Source organism: Tursiops truncatus, chromosome 1 (assembly GCF_011762595.2).
Source record: "Tursiops truncatus isolate mTurTru1 chromosome 1, mTurTru1.mat.Y, whole genome shotgun sequence".
Lineage (NCBI taxonomy): Eukaryota > Metazoa > Chordata > Mammalia > Artiodactyla > Delphinidae > Tursiops > Tursiops truncatus.
Window position 1 is genome coordinate 67,160,017 of NC_047034.1, and position 20,229 is coordinate 67,180,245.

Here is a 20,229-nt window from a genome sequence, read left to right on the forward strand (position 1 = left end):
TTGTTATAAAGCAGAAACTAACACACCATTGTAAAGCAATTATACTCCAATAAAGATGTTAAAAAAATAAGTAAATAAATAAATAACTTAAAAAAAATAGTCTTCTGCCACATCGGTTTTCTTACAATACCTCAAATAACACTTTATTCTATGAGGCCACCATTACCCTGATACCAAAACAAGACAAAGACAGTATAAAAAAAGAAAATTATAGGCCAATATCTCTTTGATGAATATAGATGCAAAAATCCTCAACAAAATATTAACAAAACAAATCCAAAAATACATTTAAAAGATCAGACACCAAGATCAAGTGGGATTCATTCCAGGGTCACAAGGATGGTTCAACATTCACAAATCAATCAGTGTGTTACACCACATTAACAAAAGGAAGAAAATTCACATGATCATCTCAACAGATGCATTTTTTTGAGAAAATTCAGCATCCATTAATGATAAAAACTCTCCACAAAGTAGGTATAGAAGGAATACATCTCAACATAATAAAGGGCATTTATGACAAACCAACAGCCAATATCACACTCAATTGTAAAAAGCTGAAAGCCAGGAATTCCCTGGTGGTTCAGTGGTTAGGACTCTGTTCTTCCACTGCAGGAGGGCAGGAACAAGACAAGGATGTCCACTCTCACCACTTCTACTTAACATAGGGTTGGAAGTCCTTGTCACAGCAATCATACAAGAAAAAGAAATAAAAGGTATCCAAATTGGAAGAGAAGAGGTAAAACTATTCGCAGGCGACACAATACTTTATTAAGAGAACCCTAAAGAATCCACTCCAAAACTTATTAGAATTAATAAATGAGTTCAGCAAGGTTGCAGGACACACAATTAATATACAGAAATTTGTTGTGTTTCTGTACACTAATGATAAAGTATCAGAAAGAGAAAGTAAAAATAAAATCGCATCAAAAGAATAAAATACCTAAGAATAAATTTAAGCAAAGAGGTGAAAGCCCTATACTCTGAAAACTATAAAACACTGATGAGGACTTCTCTGGTGGTCCAGTGGCTAAGACTCCACACTCCCAATGCAGCAGGCCCGGGTTTGATCCCTGGTTAGAGAACTAGATCCCACATGCCTCAACTAAAAGATGCCACATGCCACAATTGAAGATCCTGCACGTGGCAATGAAGATCCCGCATGCCGTAACTAAGACCTGGCACAGCCAAATAAATAAATACTAAAAAACCAAACAAACACTGATGAAGGAATTTGAAGATAATACAAAGAAGTAGAAAGGTAGTTCATGTTCTTGCATTAATTTATATTGTTAAAATGGCCATACTACCCAAAGCAATCTACAGATTTAATGCAATTCCTATCAAAATATCCAGGACATTCTTCACAGAACTAGAATAAATAATCCCAAAATTTATATGGAATCACAGAGGACCCCAAATTGCCAGAGCAATCTTGAGGAAAAAGGAACAAAGCTGGAGGTATAACCGTCCCAAACTTCAGGCTATATTACAAAGCTACAGTAATCAAAACAGCATGATACTATCACAAAAACAGACTCATAGATCAATGGACCACAATAGAGAGCCCAGAAATAAACCCACACCTATGGTCAATGAATCTATGGCAAAGGAGGCAAGAATATACTGTGGAGAAAAGAGAATCTCTTCAACAAGTGGTGCTGGGAAAACTGGTCAGCCACATGTGAAGCAATGAGATTAGGACATTCCTTCATATCACACACAAAAATAAACTCAAAATGGTTTAAAGACCTAAATGTAAGACTAGAAACCATAAAACTCCTAGAAGAAAACATAGATGAAACACTCTTTGACATAAATCGTAGCAATATTTTCTTGGATCAGACTCCTAAGGCAAAAGAAATAAAAGCAAAAATAAACAAATGGTACCTAATTAAATTTAAAAGCTTTTGCACATCAAAGGAAACCACTGACAAAATGAAAAGACAGCCTACAGAATGGGAGAAAATACTTGCCAACAATGCGACTGACAAGGTGTTAATATGCAAAATATACAAACAACTCATACAACTCAATATCAGAAAAAAAAAAACCCACAAACAAAACAATCCAATCAAAAAATGGGCAGAAGACCTGAATAGACATTTTTCCAAAATAGACATACAGATGGCCAAGAGGCACATGAAAAGATGCTCAACATCATTAATTATTAGAGAAATGCAAATCAAAACAGCAATGAGATATAACCTCACACCTGTCAGAAAGGCTATCTTAAAAAAAAGTCTACAAATAACAAATTGTTGTAGAGGATGTGAAGACAAGGGAACCCTGTACACTGTTGGGAATGTAAATCGGTGCAGCCACTATAGAAAACAGTATGGGGGTTCCTGAAAAAACTAAAAATAGAACTACTATATGATCCAGCAATTCCACTCCTGGGTATATATCTGGAAAAAACAAAAACACTAATTCGAAAAGATATATGCACCCCCAATGTTCACAGCAGCACTATTTACAATAGCCAAGACATGGAAGCAACCCAAGTACCCATCAACAGATGACTGAATAAATAAGATATGAGATAAATACACACACACACACACAAACATACAAACAGTGGAATATTACTCAGCCATAAAAAATGAAATACTACCATCTGTAGCAAAGTGGATGGACTTAGAGAATATTATGCTTAGTGAAATAAGTCAGACAGAGAAAGACAAATACTGTATGATATCACAAATATGTGGAATCTAAAAAATAATACTAGTGAATGTATACACAAAACAGAAACAGATTCACAGATAAAGAAGACAAACTTGTGGCTACCAAAGGGGAAAAGGAAGAGGGGAGGGACAAATTAGGGGTATGGGATTAACACAGATAAACTACTATGTATAAAATAGATAAGCAACAAGGATATACTATATAGCAGAGGAAATTACAGCCATTGTTTCATAATAACCTATAATGGAGTACAATCTGCAAAAATACTGAATCACTATGCTATACATCTGAAACCAACATAATATTGTGAATCAACTATACTTGAATAGAAAACCAAAAGATTTGCTTCCTTAACCCTCAGCCATACTGTCTACAACTCAGATGCTGAAAAAGATAAAACTAATGTACTAGAGAATTCTGTGACTCATGGAAAGGCAGAATCTACCAAGAAACTGGTTGAACTGTTAATAAGAAATGATCATATGCTGAAAGCTATCTTTCTCTTGCATTATAGGTGTCAGTAATCTATCTTATTGTCTCTTATGCAACAAAACATTTCAAATAGTATTAGGGTGTCAGTTAAGTTCCAGTGTTATTCTGAGACCAATCATGTAGAATTTAAAGACCGCTAAAATATCTTACATGGTAAATGCTGAAGAAGTACATTTACATGAGAGACTAATAAAGTCTTGGATAGTTGGCCTTGCTCAGTGCCTGCTGGATGAAAAGTCAGTAAAAGAAATCATGGCACTGCTACTTTCTAATCATATAATAACCCATTAAATTAAAGATTAGCTGCAAATATGAAGACTGAATTAATATTTCCACTACAGAATTGTGCTTTTGTTTTATAAATGAAAGTACCTACAGACTGGATGTTTTGTTTATATTCATTATGAGCACCAAGTAATCAGGAACGAAGATCTTATATGGGAATGTTTGGCAACAAACACAAGCAGTACTAAAATATTCAGTGTTGAATAATGTTTTTGAATCTCATCACTTATCCTAGAACAACTGTGTTGATATTTACACTGACGGTACAAAATCAATTCTGATACCTTAGCCTGAATCAAGACAGTAGTACCAAACTGTATTAGAGTTCACTGTATTATTCATCACCTCATGTTCAGATACACACACACAATCACACACACACACACACACACACACACACACACACACACACACAAAGTCAGTTTAAGGAAAAAAAATTATTAATTTCATTAAATCTTGACCCTTGAGTAGACTTCTTTTTAATATTCTGTGACAAAATAGGAAATACACTTCTGCTGGATCCCAAAGTTTTTTGTTTTGTTTTGTTTTTTGGCCGTGCTGTGCAGCTTGCAGGATCTCAGTTCCCCAACGAGGGAAAGAACCTGGGCTGGCAGTGAAAGCCTGGAATCCTAACCACTAGACCACCGGGGAACTCCCTAGCTACTTTTTAATGTAACACCAGTTTTACTTTAAAGAATGTCAGATAGACAAATTATAGTTATTTTGACTTAGGTATTTGACAGACAAATGAATTAAAGGAAGCTGCCACTTGAAGGAAAACAACTGACAATCTTTTCAACAGTGATAAAATTAGAGTCTTCAGACAAAAACAAGAATTCTGAAAAACCTGCATCTGCTACCATGAACTTAACAGCTTCCTAATATTAAAGACTTTTCAGATAAGACTTGTGGTGGTATTAAACAATGTGATTTTTAAAATATTGTATATAAGCCACGTCAACATTTGGAAGATCTCCATGTCTCAGTGAGCCAATTTTTTCCATCTGACCAAAGTGTGATGTTACAAAATTATGCATGGGGAAGAGATCCACTCAAAGTGCAAGATAAACCAACAGATTTTTTTTAACATCTTTATTGGAGTATAATTGTTTTACAATGGTGTGTTAGTTTCTGCTTTATAACAAAGTGAATCAGCTATACATATGACCAATAGATTTTAATGCATCAGAGTGCTAAAAGTTCTCAGATTTGGCTTCTACACTGCAACTACCCTTTAAGAAACTATCTCTCGTTGAATTTTGGTGTAGCATCAAAGAAGAATACCCACAATTATCTGAAAAGGCTTTATAAATATTCCTTTCTGGGCTTCCCTGGTGGCGCAGTGGTTGAGAGTCCGCCTGCCGATGCAGGGGACACGGGTTAGTGCCCCGGTCCGGGAAGATCCCACATGCCGCGGAGCGGCTGGGCCCGTGAGCCACGGCCGCTGAGCCTGCGCGTCTGGAGCCTGTGCTCCACAACGGGAGAGGCCACAACAGTGAGAGGCCCACGTACCCCAAAAAAAAAAAAAAAAAAAAAAAAAAAAAAAATATTCCTTCCTTATCCAACTAAATTATCTGTGTGAGGTCAGATTTTCTTCATATATTTCAACTAAAAGGAAATCATTAATGCAGAAGTACATATAAGAATCCAGCTGGCTTCTACTAAGCCAGATATTAAAGAGATTCATAAAAATATAAAACCATGCCACTCTTCTCACTAATATTTCTTTGAAGTGTTTTGGAAAATATAAGGAGTTCTGAAACCAAAAAGTTTGAGAACCACTGTTCTACATCAGTCTAAGGACCTCCACTTTCTTATTACTCAGTTGAGTCTGAAGCCTGATTTTTTAGGCAAAATAGAAGCCTGGAGATCAGAGTCAATTATATAGAAGATGAGTGGAAAAATATCTGATCAGATAAATGTCTGACTGCAAAACTCTGCGTTGGATATTTTTTCATTCCAAAGCCAAGGAAAAATTATTTTTTGATTATATATCATTCTCTTTATAATGCTTGTACCTCCACCCGAATAGATATCTGAAAGCTACTAATTCAAAGCACATTTAAGAGGAAGAAAGCAACCAGTCTCTTTAAAGAACTTCAAATTAAACATCTGACATCCCCTCCCAAGGCAGATTCATACTTAACAGAATAAAACTTATTGAATTTCTATTCAATAACAAATGGAACAAGAAGAAAAATAGCTATAAAACTTAAACTGAATAACAGAGGCCTTTTATTCTGTATGATATATTTTAGTTTTAAGATTTATTTCTAGGTGTATTATAATCAGACATAGATGACTCTAAATTATTTGAAATATAGGTTATGGGAGATTCGTTAGACAAGCTTTTCTTGAACACCTTACATATTCAAATTAAACACTGTGCAGGAGATAAAAATGCTAATATCGTCCCATCCTTCTAGGACACCAAAGACACACATTATACATGGGTCTCTATACATACGGAGTTTATTCAGTCTGCGGCTTATTAATTCCAGTGCTTAAAATGGCACCACAGTCTGTTTAACACCCTAATTGAAAAAAATCTTCTCTATCCATGTACTACCAGGCTCAGTGTTTCAACTCTGAAACCCAGAGAAGATCTTACTGGGTATATAGTTCCCTCATGCAACATGGTACCTAAACTTCTTAAAATGCATTTATTTTTTTAATTGAAGAATAGTTGATTTACAATGTTATATTAGTTTCAAGTGTACATTATATTCCATTTAAAGTTATTATAAAATATTGGTTATATTCCTTGTGCTGTACAAAATGCACTTAAATTTACTAATTTTCAAAGACTGATTTCTAGATTTACCATGAGACGTAGATGGCCCTGAAAAAAGTAGTTAAGAAGCTGGTCTGTCACAAATTGTCTATCACATTATAGTAATGGTATAAACTAATTTAGAATATGGCATGTCAAACTGATGGATTTGGTATCCAGTTTGTTCATTCATTCATTCAATATTTACTGAATACCTGCTATGTGCCTGGTACTATGCTGGATACTAGGGATAGCATGATAACTAAGACAGAGACGGTTCTTGCCCTCAGGGTGCTTAAGGCCGGGCCAGGGAAACAGACATTAAGCAAACAGTTGCATAATTATTTAGTTAGACATATACCACACTCCTGGTCTCAGCTAATCGTCCATCCTGCTGGCTTCCAGTGAGATTACTATACTAGGAATCAAAAAATTCCTCAAAGCCCATCCATAACAGACTCTAGATTAGCATCAATGCCTTGAAATAAATGCCACACACCTATTAGAGCCTTAGGATCTTTCAAGAAAAACCAACTAAGTGTCAGTGTTCAGATTTGCTGATGGGGTCAAAGTTAAACAAATCAGAGTCCAGAATAAGAAATCACTACATATGGGGGAGGGGAGGACACAAGCATTTCAGATCTTACACCTGAGTCAGATGATAAATCATCAACTTTTCCTAACTATAGTAATTGCTTCCTCCATATTTAAGTTTTGTGACATTATCAAAAAGCTTGCATCAAATTTTGTTTAAACATAAAATGATTTAACAGTCTATTTTGCTAGTTTTCTTACTTTATATGAGGAAAAACTCCAAGACCATCTAGGTATTAATTAAATTAGAAATAGTTCTATCAAATTTTATATTTTAAAAATATTTTACCATTATTAAAAGTCAGCTCCTTATTTAAGATTTAGAAGACTTTTGATGTCCCAAGGAATACTTTAAATATGATTTTGTTAGAAATCTGGTTTTAATTCCACATTCTCTTTTATTTTTTATAGTCCTACTGCAAATAAACAAAAATTTTTCTTCAACTTTCTCCATGTTCTGATTTAAATAGAAAAACATTAATACAGGTGAGGAACAAACATTGACATGTTTATTTTCCTTTAAAACATCTGTCAAAAATAAAATATGCACTCCATTCTTACATTTATATGTATATAAATTAACCACAATAGTCTCTCTTTACTTTATACTTTACCTTCATAGCCCTCCTATCCTTAAACACACGCATACACGCACAAACACAAACACCTTAGTTCTCTTCCCTTTACCTGTCTCCAGGCTATTTCCCCTTCCCTTCAATGCCAAATTTACCAAGCCCACCACTTTATTTCCTTCACAATCTCTCTTAGCCTCTAATCTGGATTCTGTTCTGAGTACTCTACCATAACTGTAATCTCAAGTCACCAACGATTTCCATGTTTATATAGGCCAAATGGGCTTTTCTCATTTCTCATTCTCAGCGAGCTCTGTGACACCCAATACTGCTGACCACCTCCTTTATGAACTCTTCTTCCTTGACCTCCATGTTTTAAAATAAAACTAAGTTGATTTTTTTCCACTTTCATCTGTAGTACTATTGCAGTTCTCCTTCTATATCTCTAATCATTTCCTCTGTGTTTCCCTGGTAGCTCTTATTTCTCCTACACTATTACTCTACGTAGCATGGTTCTTGGGTTTCTTTCCACAGGGCTTTATCTTTGGTCTTGCCCTCTGTGGAAATGAACCTAAAGCAACTCAAACGATGTTTTGAACAGACAGATCAGTGGAATTAAATTCCAAGTTGAATATTCTGAAGGATAAGGCAGCATTTGGACATAAAAGTGCTAGAAAGGCAATACAGGGAAGTGGCCAGAAACACAGACTCTGGAGCCAGACTCTCAGTTAAATTCTGGCTCAGTCACTTCCAAACTATGTCACATTGGACAAATTAATTAACCTCTCTGTGCCTTAGGCTCCTCATCTGTAAAATGAGGACAATAATCATACCTACCTCAGGATTAAAGACTGGCATATTATAAGCGCTATAAAGATCATTATTAAATAAATTACAAGACCACCATCTATTAAAAAATCAAACTCATTAATTTATAGGTCTACCTTGTAACTCAACATTTTGGTTTTGTTATGGTTGTTTTTCAAAACCCTTAAAATGTTCTAACTCCAACTGACTGAGAGTCACTCTAGTAACTTTAAAGAGTTTTAACACAATACTATAGATTTCTAAGAGGACAGTGTTCACACACAGCAACACATATACACACATATACCTACACACACACACACACACACACACACACACACACACACACAGAGTTAGAAGAATACTATAAATTTCTAGAGCAAAAAGGAAAATGCAAATCTGCTCTAACTTTATCATTTTACAGATCAGGAAACTGAAGATAGGAGAGACAAGCTATTTGTCCAAAGTCAAATAGTAAGTGACAGAATTGGGGCTAAAATGCAAGTCACTAAGGCCTGTATCTATGAATTATTTAAAAAACATTTTTCCTCACATATTCATAATGTGAAGAAATATCTTTTCTTAGAATGCAGTTTTGCTTTCAGGAAATGTTTTCTTCCCTCATTATGAAAAATCTGAAATTTTATGAGAAGGAAACTATCAAAACTTTATCAATTATTAAATCCTACCTGAAGAATCAGGGTAACTTTAGATGTCTTTCTTTAGAAGTCATTCTATTCTGTAGCTAAAAGTTTGTCCACATCAAAGTAGACTATATATTTTAAACTTTTTCATGGTTATTCAATATACAAAAGTAATTTTAAACATTCATTGAGAAAAATTTCCTTCTTTGTCTCTGCAAACCCCATCTCTACTAATCTTTTGAACAGCAGGACATAAAAGATAAGGTAAAAAGGCACAAATAAACAGCAGTTTGAGTCCTAACATTTATTTAGGACGTGCTCTGCACAGTCTGCAGTACATTGCAACAGACCTTGTAGAAAGACAAAACAGAAGGAATAGACTTTATCCCTGCCCAGAGAAAGCATGCCAGCTAAAAAAGGAGCCTGAACAAATGCATATGAAAAACACATTATAAAATAAAGACTACCAAATAGAGCACAAGAATAACGAACAGTTGGAAAATTATCCTGACTCAGATGGACTTGCCCACTATCCTGAGAATTTTGAAGACTTCAAATTATTCATGAGTTATAAATTCTTTGTGCCCATGGCTATTCTACTTACAAGTCTAGTTACAGAGACTGTTGAACAATCATTTTTCAAACACAAAACAAGTTATATTACAGTATGCAATTGAAAAATCCAAATAACAGGTTGTTTTTTTTTTTTTAACGTTAGCTAGGAATCTGTTACAGAGCCAAGGAACAAATGACTAAATCCCCTAAAACCACACAACAGTAACTCATATTTAACAAGGAGCTTGAGATCAAAAGTTTCTGATCTCAAGAATCCGGCATGCCATATACAGAATGCATAATAAAATGCATTTACACATGCACAAAAACCACTCTTCTCTATGAGAAGTTCTAGAGTACCAATCATTAAAATACTGTCTATTTTGGCTAAAGTACTTCCTTTTTAAGACACAGCAAAGATTTTTTTTCCTCAAATGTTTTAAAAAGAAACCAGAAACTCTCAAAGCCTATTTATTCTATTCTCTTGGTTTGAAATCTGAAGCTATACTATAACCTTTCAGACCATTAAGTTATTCTTTACTATTATCAAAGTGTAACCTAATAAAGCACTTAATCTACAATCAGGTAATTAACAAACAAAAAATTTTAATTGTGATGCAATAACTCCAGCAAAAGTGTCCAGCAGATATGGCAACAAAACATGGTTGGTTTTGGAGGAATACAGTAATTTTGCTATTTAAATATTCAGCAATCTAAAATGCAGCACCAGGGCTTCCCTGGTGGCGCAGTGGTTGAAAGTCCGCCTGCTGATGCAGGGGACACGGGTTTGTGCTCTGGTCCGGGAAGATCCCACATGCCGCGGAGCGGCTGGGCCCGTGAGCCATGGCCGCTGAGCCTGCGCGTCTGGAACCTGTGCTCCGCAACGGGAGAGGCCACAACACTGAGAGGCCTGCGTACCGCAAAAAAAATAAAAATAAAAAAATAAAAAAAATAAAATGCAGCACCAGAATGTAAAGGAAAAAAAATCATTGTATTAAATTTGAACACTTCAATTATTGCCCTAGTTCTACTGCTTACCATTTTTGTGTCCTTAGAGAAGCTACTTAACCTCTCTGTGCCTCAATTTTTCCATCTGTAAAACAGGACTAGGAATACTTACTTTATTATATGTAAGGAACTAACAAGATGATATATGTGAAAGGGGTTTGTAAACTATAATGGCCGTATACATTAAAGGTATCCGTATTTGTATATAAATGAAAGAGAAAATGGATATATAATGTTACTGATGTAATCATTAAGTAAATTCAGGTTAAGTGGATCCTCAGACAACTCTGTTCTATTTTTTACAATGTGCCTAAGACCTGGATAAGAGTAAATCTCAAAGTAAGCTAACAATTATTTAGAAAAAGCCCTCTAAAAGAAGTTTTTGAAAAAGTCTCTTCTAAGATAAGACTTCTTTTTAATGCAAGTATCTTTCCAAACTCATTTAGTCACATTTTTTTTTTCCCAGCCAGAGAAAGAATCTGGCTAAAAGGCCATGAAAGCAGAGATAAGAAAATGGCCAAACTCCAAGATCCATGTGCACACTCAAGTTGTGAAGTTCCAAAACAACAGAAGCTGTATCCTTTTGAAGTAGACTTTGTAGACTAATTTCCTTTGATTTCTAAGGAAATTCTTCTTGCCTCTGAAGATTTTATATAAAGTTATATATACTAAACAAAACTTTCTAAGAAATAAATAATATACATTAAGAAAATATGCCATTCTTCCAAGCATGTATTAGGTATTAATCTAGGCATTAATTTATAAAATATCATTGCCATTCTGTGAAACTCTCTATTATGGCCTTCCATGGGAATAAACCTTTGGCAAACCTTTTGAACCAATAACATCACCAGTCAACCTTTCTGCATTAATTAGCATCTTTCCTATTCTTTGTCCAAAGTTTCAAGTTTCTGGCTCATGCTGCTTGAATCTGTAGAGATACTAGACACCATCCCTTCTCCACAAAAGAAAGCAGTGAGGTCTAACAACAATCCACTCCCAAATGACTCTGCCAAATATTAAAAAAATGAGGATGCAAGTACCTCAAAGTTCTCCCTATTGACTATTAAACATTTCACAGTCGAACATTTCACCAAGGTGATTTTTTTTAGCTCTAAAGCTTAGATTCAGAAACAAGCACAAAGCTGATGCATCTCTGGCTAGTACAACCATAAATAAAGAAAAGACAGGTCATCTCTAACTGAATTTTCTGCTGGACTTCACTGTTTATGTTACTTCTTAGATCAGTGAAACAGATTTAAATTTCTCCAAGCAAAACATGTAAATATACCCTTTAAATGATTATGGAAAACAATGAACTTCCATCACTGTGACATCTCTTAGTGAACCATACCTAAAATTGTTCTGTTTAATAAGCACTGAGTGGCTAGCATTGTGCTGAGTGTCAGGAGTGGTAATAAAAAAGCACGTGACACTTCCTGCCTTTCAGAGGCTTATGATACAGATGAGAAGACAAGCCTTTTAGATCAAACAACTAGGGACCAATACAAGAAAGAACTTTTTTTTTTTAAAGCAGGTGTTGTGTAGCATAATAAACAGTTTATGAAGCTCTAAGGGCCCACCACAATCATTTTCTCAGAAGAGTGGCCCAGGCTGTTCCTTTTGCATAGTTGCTGGCTTACAAAGCAAAAGAATACATTTAATGAAATCAACACTATTTCCCTGGTCACAAAAGAATGGACCACGGATCATGAGCCAGGGTTATCACAGCAATTCTACCCAACTATATATATAATCAGATCCTCTTTCTGCTTAGGGAGTCTGAATGAGCAATGTGTGAAAAAGACTAAAATGGAATTACTGGAGCTGCTGCTGAATCAGGAGTGACAACAAGCCACTATTTCAATTTTCCATGAGGGCAAGTGTATGTTCCAAGCTATGAAGCATAAGAGTTGCTTTATTAAATAATGGTATACTAAACAGTCAATAGCTACATCTACTTTTTTAGATATTAAAATATTCTTTTAAACACATGTCCAATTATACAATAAAACCACATGGTTTGCTTATTGGCTCTGTTAAGTCTGGTTTATACTAAGCAAAACCTTGAGGCATGAGAATCCCTATATTTCTTAATTTCTAATGTAATCGCACAGTATCAATTACAATAATTTCTGTCAATGAAATTAAGAGCCTAAATGAAAGAAAAAGTCTACATCTTTCTACACAAGAAATGATGCCACTTGCCTTTTTGATGAAACTGTTAGAATATTTTATATGGAAAAATGAAAAAAAAAACTAAGCATGAGATCATTATGTCTTTCATTTTCACTTTAGCAAGAACAAAAAGAACAATCCAGGATTTAAGAATCAAATTCCTGTCCAATGACACTATTTATAGTCATGATGATAAAATTAACTTCCTTATCCCAACTGTTAAAACAAAATAAAGAAAGAAAAAGTGAAAAAGGATGCTGTCTCTCTCTAACTACTGTTATCTAGTTAAGTTCATGCTTATCCTCACTTTACCTTGATATAAAACACTAAGATATGATAAATCAGTAATTAGGAAATGAAAAACTCAAACAGAATGTGAAAGAGAGTCCTAACAGTTTTCTTAAACATGAGAATGTTTTTTCTACAACATCAGAGGATTGGAGGGAGGGTGATAAATAATTTTCTAGTAGCACTTTTCACAGCAAACTAATGAGAAGTAGCTTTTACAAATGCAAGAAACGTAATGCATTTATTTTAAAAAAAGAACACCATTCAGGCTTCCCTGGTGGCGCAGTGGTTGGGAGTCCGCCTGCCGATGCAGGGGACGCGGGTTCATGCCCCGGTCCAGGAGGATCCCACATGCCGCGGAGCGGCTGGGCCCGTGAGCCGTGGCCGCTGGGCCTGCACGTCTGGAGCCTGTGCTCCGCAGCAGGAAAGGCCACAGCAGCGAGAGGTCTGCGTACCGCAAAAAACAAAACAAAACAAAGGACACCATTCATCTTCCTTTGTAAAAATACAGTCCCTTTAAGGCTAGGATAATTTTCTTCATAACAAATACTTGTTCTCTTCCCTAGAAAAATGTTACTAGTCGTAAGGTCAATCTGTGGCTTGACAATTGCTACTTTTAATATATACTGTTCTGTTTTCATCAAATAATAGAGAAATTATCCCAAACCTAAGAAAATGTATTCAGCTATTTCAGTGTTAAAAATATTCTTTTGTGGTAACTTCCATAACATATACTTCAACACATTCATTTTAACATGTATCAAGTCTCTTCTTCGTAGTGCTGGATCCCATCTTAAAAAGTTTACTCCTGGGCTTCTCTGGTGGCGCAGTGGTTGAGAGTCTGCCTGCCGATGCAGGGGACGTGGGTTCGTGCCCCAGTCCAGGAGGATCCCACATGCCGCGGAGCGGCTGGGCCCGTGAGCCATGGCCGCTGAGCCTGCGTGTCCGGAGCCTGTGCTCCACAACAGGAGAGGCCACAACAGTGAGAGGCCCACGTACCGCAAAAAAAAAAAAAAAAGTTTACTCCCACCCCGCAACCCCTGCCAACTTTAAACATGATTGTGTCAACCCAAAGCTAATACTAAGCTCTGGTCAGCCAATACAGTTGGAGCCTTGCTGAAACCCTGTTCTCAGCTGCCCCCTTGCTGCTGAAAATGAACTTGGAGGCTGGCACAGTATAGAAATATACCAGCTATGTCTGAGAGAATAGGCTGAACACAGGAAATTTTTGAGAAAAGGCAGAAATCATGAGATACCATCACTATAGTGTTCCAAATCTCCTAACATATTTGATTAATAACTAAAAACACATGAAATGTTTGGTTTCCCTAATCTTCAAGTGTCAAAGTTCTCTGGTCCAAAATTCTGAGCTGCTAGATATTTATACCTTAGGAAAAGCATTGAGTTAACTGAGAATTTCAGTGACAGTGAGTGGTGACAATAATCAGAGAATGAATCGTTTATTGTTAGCATATGCTTATTTCTATCATACACTCTCTACATCCTTTAAAAAAAAAAGACAAAGAAAAAGAAAAGCCTAGGATACAAACTACCAAGGAATTCTAATTCATTCATGTGTTACTGGTTTAACATACAGCACTGTAACCGAGATATTCATATGGCAACTCTATGCAGAATGTATTTTCATTTTAGAGGAAAAGCAGATGGAATGAAAGTAAGCTTTGCATTTTTTCCCCATTTAGTCTCACATTTGTAACATAAAGTGCTCGTATAAACATTTACTTTTATATAAGCTAACTGATTATCTTACACATTCTTCACTAGCAAGAGTAAATGCTTGATGAAGTACAGAGAAAAGAGGGATAGAAAGTCTCAGGAATAGAGCCTAAAAAGACATTTTTATGTTTATACCTCTCCACTGGTTATAGACAAACAAATAATATGTTGGTTATAAACAAACAAAGAATAAAAATCAATAAGCAGCTTATATTTTCTAAATATTGCCTGGCATCAACTCCATGTTTCCACTTCATAACGCTGAACAGCTCAAAATCAAGCTTGTGTTATAGCACTTAGGCTGTTCCACTCATACAATTTATTTTATATTGCTTCCTATCTCTCATATCTTTTTATCTTCCACAGCATTCAGCTCAGTGCCTCATATATAGCAGGTATTCAAAACTATTTCTTTTATTCTTTCAAAGTGAACTTACCCTTCGAAACGACACAACATAAAACGTGTCTCCCCTTCTGTGGATGGCTTCAAAAAAGTCTTGATAACTTCTGGGTGAAGCATAATACACCTGTAGCTCACTCCCTGAGTTCCTGCTGAAGTAAGAAAATGGCAAAGTGGCAAAGTGTTCTTTAACGAATAAATTTCTATCCTCTCAAAAACGCTTCCCATTCTGAATTGTAAGAATCTCTCTCAACCAAAATATTAGTAGTATTTTGGCAGCAATTTTTATAGTAACATTTTGAAAAGCTCAAGGTCAGGATATTTGTAAGATCCAACTCACTAAAGCCAAAACTCTCATTTCTGTATCAAGGCTCTAAAATGTACCAGTCAAGTGCATTGCAAAGCATGTAAAAAAAAAAATAGAAGTACCAGAAAATAGATTTCTGCATTGGTTTGCATGATTTTAAAATTTTGGTAACATAAATTAAGTCTGAGGAAAAGTTATCTTTCACCGTTCTGTCAAATGTGTGAAGGTGCACTTGTCTATGAGGCTGTGTGAAAGGTGAAAAGCACTTAGGATTTGGAAACAAATACACCTGGCTCTGAATTCCTGCTCCGCCTCTCAACTGGATATTCTTGGGGAAATCAATCTCTGAGGAACCTCAGTTTCCTCATCAATAAAATGAGGGTAACCACATAAACCTTTCAGGACTGTTACTGGGGTCAGAGATGTTAGTACCAAGCATGGGTCCTCTTCCATGGGAGTCACTCAACAACTGCTAGCCATAGATATTAAAAGTACCAAGTCAGTGCCTTGGTAAAATTATAACTAAAATTATAATACCTCAGAGCACATCTTATCCCAAAAGATACACTCAGATGATATTCATATAGTTCTTAATAATATTTTCAGGGTCTTTTATTGTTTAGCACAATAAGCCAACACCCAAAAGTTAGAGTTAAAAAAAAAAGACTTCATTTTTCTTCAAAAAGAAAAATCATATTCTTTTATGCCTTCAATCAAACTTTTATTAACTTAAGAGGAGGGCAAGATTGACCTAAAAGGAAATTATAACTGAGTCATAAGAACTTCCTTTGAAATAATTTCACGTGCTCAAGAGGCCATCTCTGACTGTAATACTTTGAATATACAGTCAATTCTTATTATTTATGGTAGTTATAGTCCTATAAAGTCAGTGCAAACACTGAATTAGCAAACACTGAACCATTCTCCTAAGGGAAATACAGGTTAGGTTCCTGTGAAGGCTTAGTTACAGCATTTTTTTCCCTGAATTTTTAAAATTTATTTTTTTATACAACAGGTTCTTATTAGTCATCAATTTTATACACATCAGTGTATAAATGTCAATCCCAATCGCCCAATTCACCCCACCACCACCACCACCGCCCTGCCGCTTCCCCCCTTGGTGTCCATACGTTTGTTCTCTACATCTGTGTTTCAATTTCTGCCCTGCAAACTGGTTCATCTGTACCATTTTTCTGGCTCCACATATATGCGATAATATACAATATTTGTTTTACTCTTTCTGACTTACTTCACTCTGTATGACAGTCTCTAGAGCCATCCACGTCTCAACAAATGGCCCAGTTTCATTCCTTTTTATGGCTGAGTAATATTCCATTGTATATATGTACCAAACTTCTCTATCCATTTGTCTGTCGATGGGCATTTAGGTTGCTTCCATGACCTGGCTATTGTAAATAGTGCTGCAATGAACATTGGGGTGCATGTGTCTTTTTGCATTATGGATTTCTCTGGGTATATGCCCAGTACTGGGATTGCTGGGTCATATGGTAATTCAATTTTTAGTTTCTGAAGGAACCTTCATACTGTTCTCCATAGTGGCTGTTATCAATTTACATTCCCACCAACAGTACAAGAGGGCTCCTTTTTCTCCACACCCTCTCCAGCATTTGTTGTTTATAGATTTTCTGGTGATGCCCATTCTAACTGGTGTGAGGTGATACCTCATTGTAGTTCTAATTTGCATTCCTCTAATAATTACTGATGTCGAGCAGCTTTTCATGTGCTTCTTGGCCATCTGTATGTCTTCTTTGGAGAAATGTCTATTTAGGTCTTCTGCCCATTTTTGATTTCGGTTGTTTGTTTTTTTAATATTGAGCTGCATGAGCTGTTTATATATTTTGGAGATTAATCCTGGGTCTGTTGATTCGTTTGAAAATATTTTCTCCCATTCTGAGGGTTGTCTTTTTGTCTTGTTTATGGTTTCCTTTGCTATGCAAAAGCTTTCACGTTTCCTTAGGTCCCATTTATTTTTGTTTTCATTTCCATTACACTAGGACGTGGATCAAAAAAGATCTTGCTGTGATTTCTGTCAAAGAGTGTTCTTCCTATGCTTTCCTCTAACAATTTTATAGTATCCAGTCTTACACTTAGGTCTCTAATCCATTTTGAGTTTATTTTTGTGTATGGTTTTAGGGAGTGTTCTAATTTCATTCTTTTACATGTAGCTGTCCAGTTTTCCCAGCACCACTTATTGAAGAGACTGTCTTTTCTCCATTGTATATCTTTGCCTCCTTTGTCATAGATTAGTTGACCATAGGTGCGTGAGTTTATCTCCAGGCTTTCTATGCTGTTCCATTGATCTATGTTTCTTTTTTTGTGCCAATACCATATTGTGTTGATTACTGTAGCTTTGTAGTATAGTCTGAAGTCAGGGAGTCTGATTCCTCCATCTCTGTTTTTTTCCCTCAAGATTGCTTTTGCTCTTCAGGGTCTTTCAGGTCTCCATACAAATTTTAAGATTTTTTGTTCTAGTTCTGTAAAAAATGCCACTGGTAATTTGATAAGGATTGCACTGAATCTGTAGCTTGCTTTGAGTAGTACAGTCATTTTCACAATGTTGATTCTTCCATCCAAGAACATGGTATATCTCTCCATCTTTTGGTATCACCTTTAATTTCTTTTATCAGTGTCATAGTTTTCTGCATACAGGTCTTTTGTCTCCCTAGGTAGGTTTATTCCTAAGTATTTTATTCTTTTTGCTGCAATGGTAAATGAGAATGTTTCCTTAACTTCTCTTTCAGATTTTTCATCTTTAGTGTATAGGAATGCAAGAGATTTCTGTGCATTAATTTTGTATTCTGCAACTTTACCAAATTCATTGATTAGCTCTAGTAGGTTTCTGGGGGCATCTTTAGGATTCTCTATGTATAGTATCATGTCATCTGCAAACAGTGACAGTTTTACTCCTTCTTTTCCAATTTGTGTCGAATTTTGTCAAAAGCTTTGTCTGCATGTATTGAGATGATCATATGGTTTTTATTCTTCAATTTGTTAATATGGTGTATCACATTGATTGATTTGCATATATTGAAGAATCCCTGCATCCCTGGGATAAATCCCACTTGATCATGGTATATGATCCTTTTAATGTGTTGTTGGATTCTGTTTACTAGAATTTTGTTGAGGATTTTTACATCTATATTCATCAGTGATATTGGTCTGTAATTTTCTTTTTTTTTTTGTAGTATCTTTGTCTGGTTTTGGTATCAGGGTGATGGTTACCTCATAGAATGTGTTTGAAAGTGTTCCTTCCTCTGCAATTTTTTGGAAGAGTTTGAGAAGGATGGGTGTTAGCTCTTCTCTAAATGTTTGATAGAATTCTCCGGTGAAGCCATCTGGTCCTGGACTTTTGTTTGTTGGAAGACTTTTAATCACAGTTTCAATTTCATTACTTGTGATTGGTCTGTTCACATTTTCTATTTCTTCCTGGTTCAGTCTTGGAAGGTTATACCTTTCGAAGAATTTGTCCATTTCTTCCAGGTTGTCCATTTTATTGGCACAGAGTTGCTTGTAGTAGTCTCTTAGGATGCTTTGTATTTCTACGGTGTCCCTGGTAACTTTTCCTTTTTCATTTCTAATTTTATTGATTTGAGTCCTCTCCCTCTTTTTCTTGATGAGTCTGGCTAATGGTTTATCAATTTTGTTTATCTTCTCAAAGAACCAGCTTTTAGTTTTATTGATCTTAGCTTTTGTTTCTTTGTTTCTATTTCATTTATTCCTGCTCTGATCTTTATGATTTCTTTCCTTCTGCTAACTTTGGGTTTTGTTTGTTCTTCTTTCTCTAGTTCCTTTAGGTGTAAGGTTAGATTGTTTATTTGAGATGTTTCTTGTTTCTTGAGGTAGGCTTGTATATATGAACTTCCATCTTAGAAGTGCTTTTGCTGCATCCCATAGGTTTTGGATCGTCGTGTTTTCATTATCATTTGTGTCTAGGTATTTTTTGATTTCCTCTTTGATTTCTTCAGTGATCTCTTGGTTATTTAGTAATGTATTGTTTAGCCTCCACGTGTTTGTATTTTTTACGTTTTTTCCCCCGTAATTCATTTCTCATCTCATGGCGTTGTGGTCAGAAAAGATGCTTGATACGATTTCAGTTTTCTTAAATTTACTGAGGCTTGATTTGTGACCCAAGATGTGACCTATCCTGGTGTATGTCCCGTGTGCCCTTGAGAAGAAAGTGTAATCTGCTGTTTTTGGATGGAATGTCCTATAAATGCCAATTAAATCTATCTGGTCTACTGTGTCATTTAAAGCTTCTGTTTCCTTATTAATTTTCTGTTTAGATGATCTGTCCATTGGTGTAAGTGAGGTGTTAAGGTCCCCCACTATTAGTATATTACTGTCGATTTCCTCTTTTATAGCTGTTAGCAGTTGCCTTATGTATTGAGGTGCTCCTATGTTGGGTGCATGTGTATTTACAATTGTTATACCTTCTTCTTGGATTGATCCCTTGATCATTATGTAGTGTTGTTCCTTGTCTCTTTTAACATTCTTTATTTTAAAGTCTATTTTATCCGATAGGAGTATTGCTACTCCAGCTTTCTTTTGATTTCCATTTGCATGGAATATCTTTTTCCATCCCCTCACTTTCAGTCTGTATGTGTCCCTAGGTCTGAAATGTGTCTCTTGTAGACAGCATATATATGGGTCTTGTTTTTGTATCCATTCAGCAAGCCTGTGTCTTTTGGTTGGAGCATTTAATCCATTCACTTTTAAGGTAATTATCAATATGTATGTTCCTATGACCATTTTTTTAATTGTTTGGGGTTGCTTTTGTAGTTCCTTTTCTTCTCTTGTGTTTCCCACTTAGAGAAGTTCCTTTAGCATTTGTTGTAGAGCTGGTTTGGTGGTGCTGAATTCTCTTAGCTTTTGCTTGTCTG

General features: G+C 35.6%; 1 protein-coding gene across 6 annotated transcripts in view; it reads right to left on the reverse strand.

Moving 5' to 3' along the window:
• Positions 1 to 20,229, reverse strand: part of ATF6 (activating transcription factor 6) — a 220,152-nt gene that overhangs the window by 107,104 nt on the left and 92,819 nt on the right. For 5 of the 6 annotated variants that reach the window (XM_033855948.2, XM_033855941.2, XM_073805161.1 and 2 more), the window contains one exon: positions 15,059 to 15,173. In XM_033855948.2, the coding sequence (XP_033711839.1) occupies positions 15,059 to 15,173 (115 nt within the window). The remainder of the gene's footprint in view (positions 1 to 15,058; positions 15,174 to 20,229) is intronic. The other variant, XM_073805156.1, reaches the window with a different exon arrangement.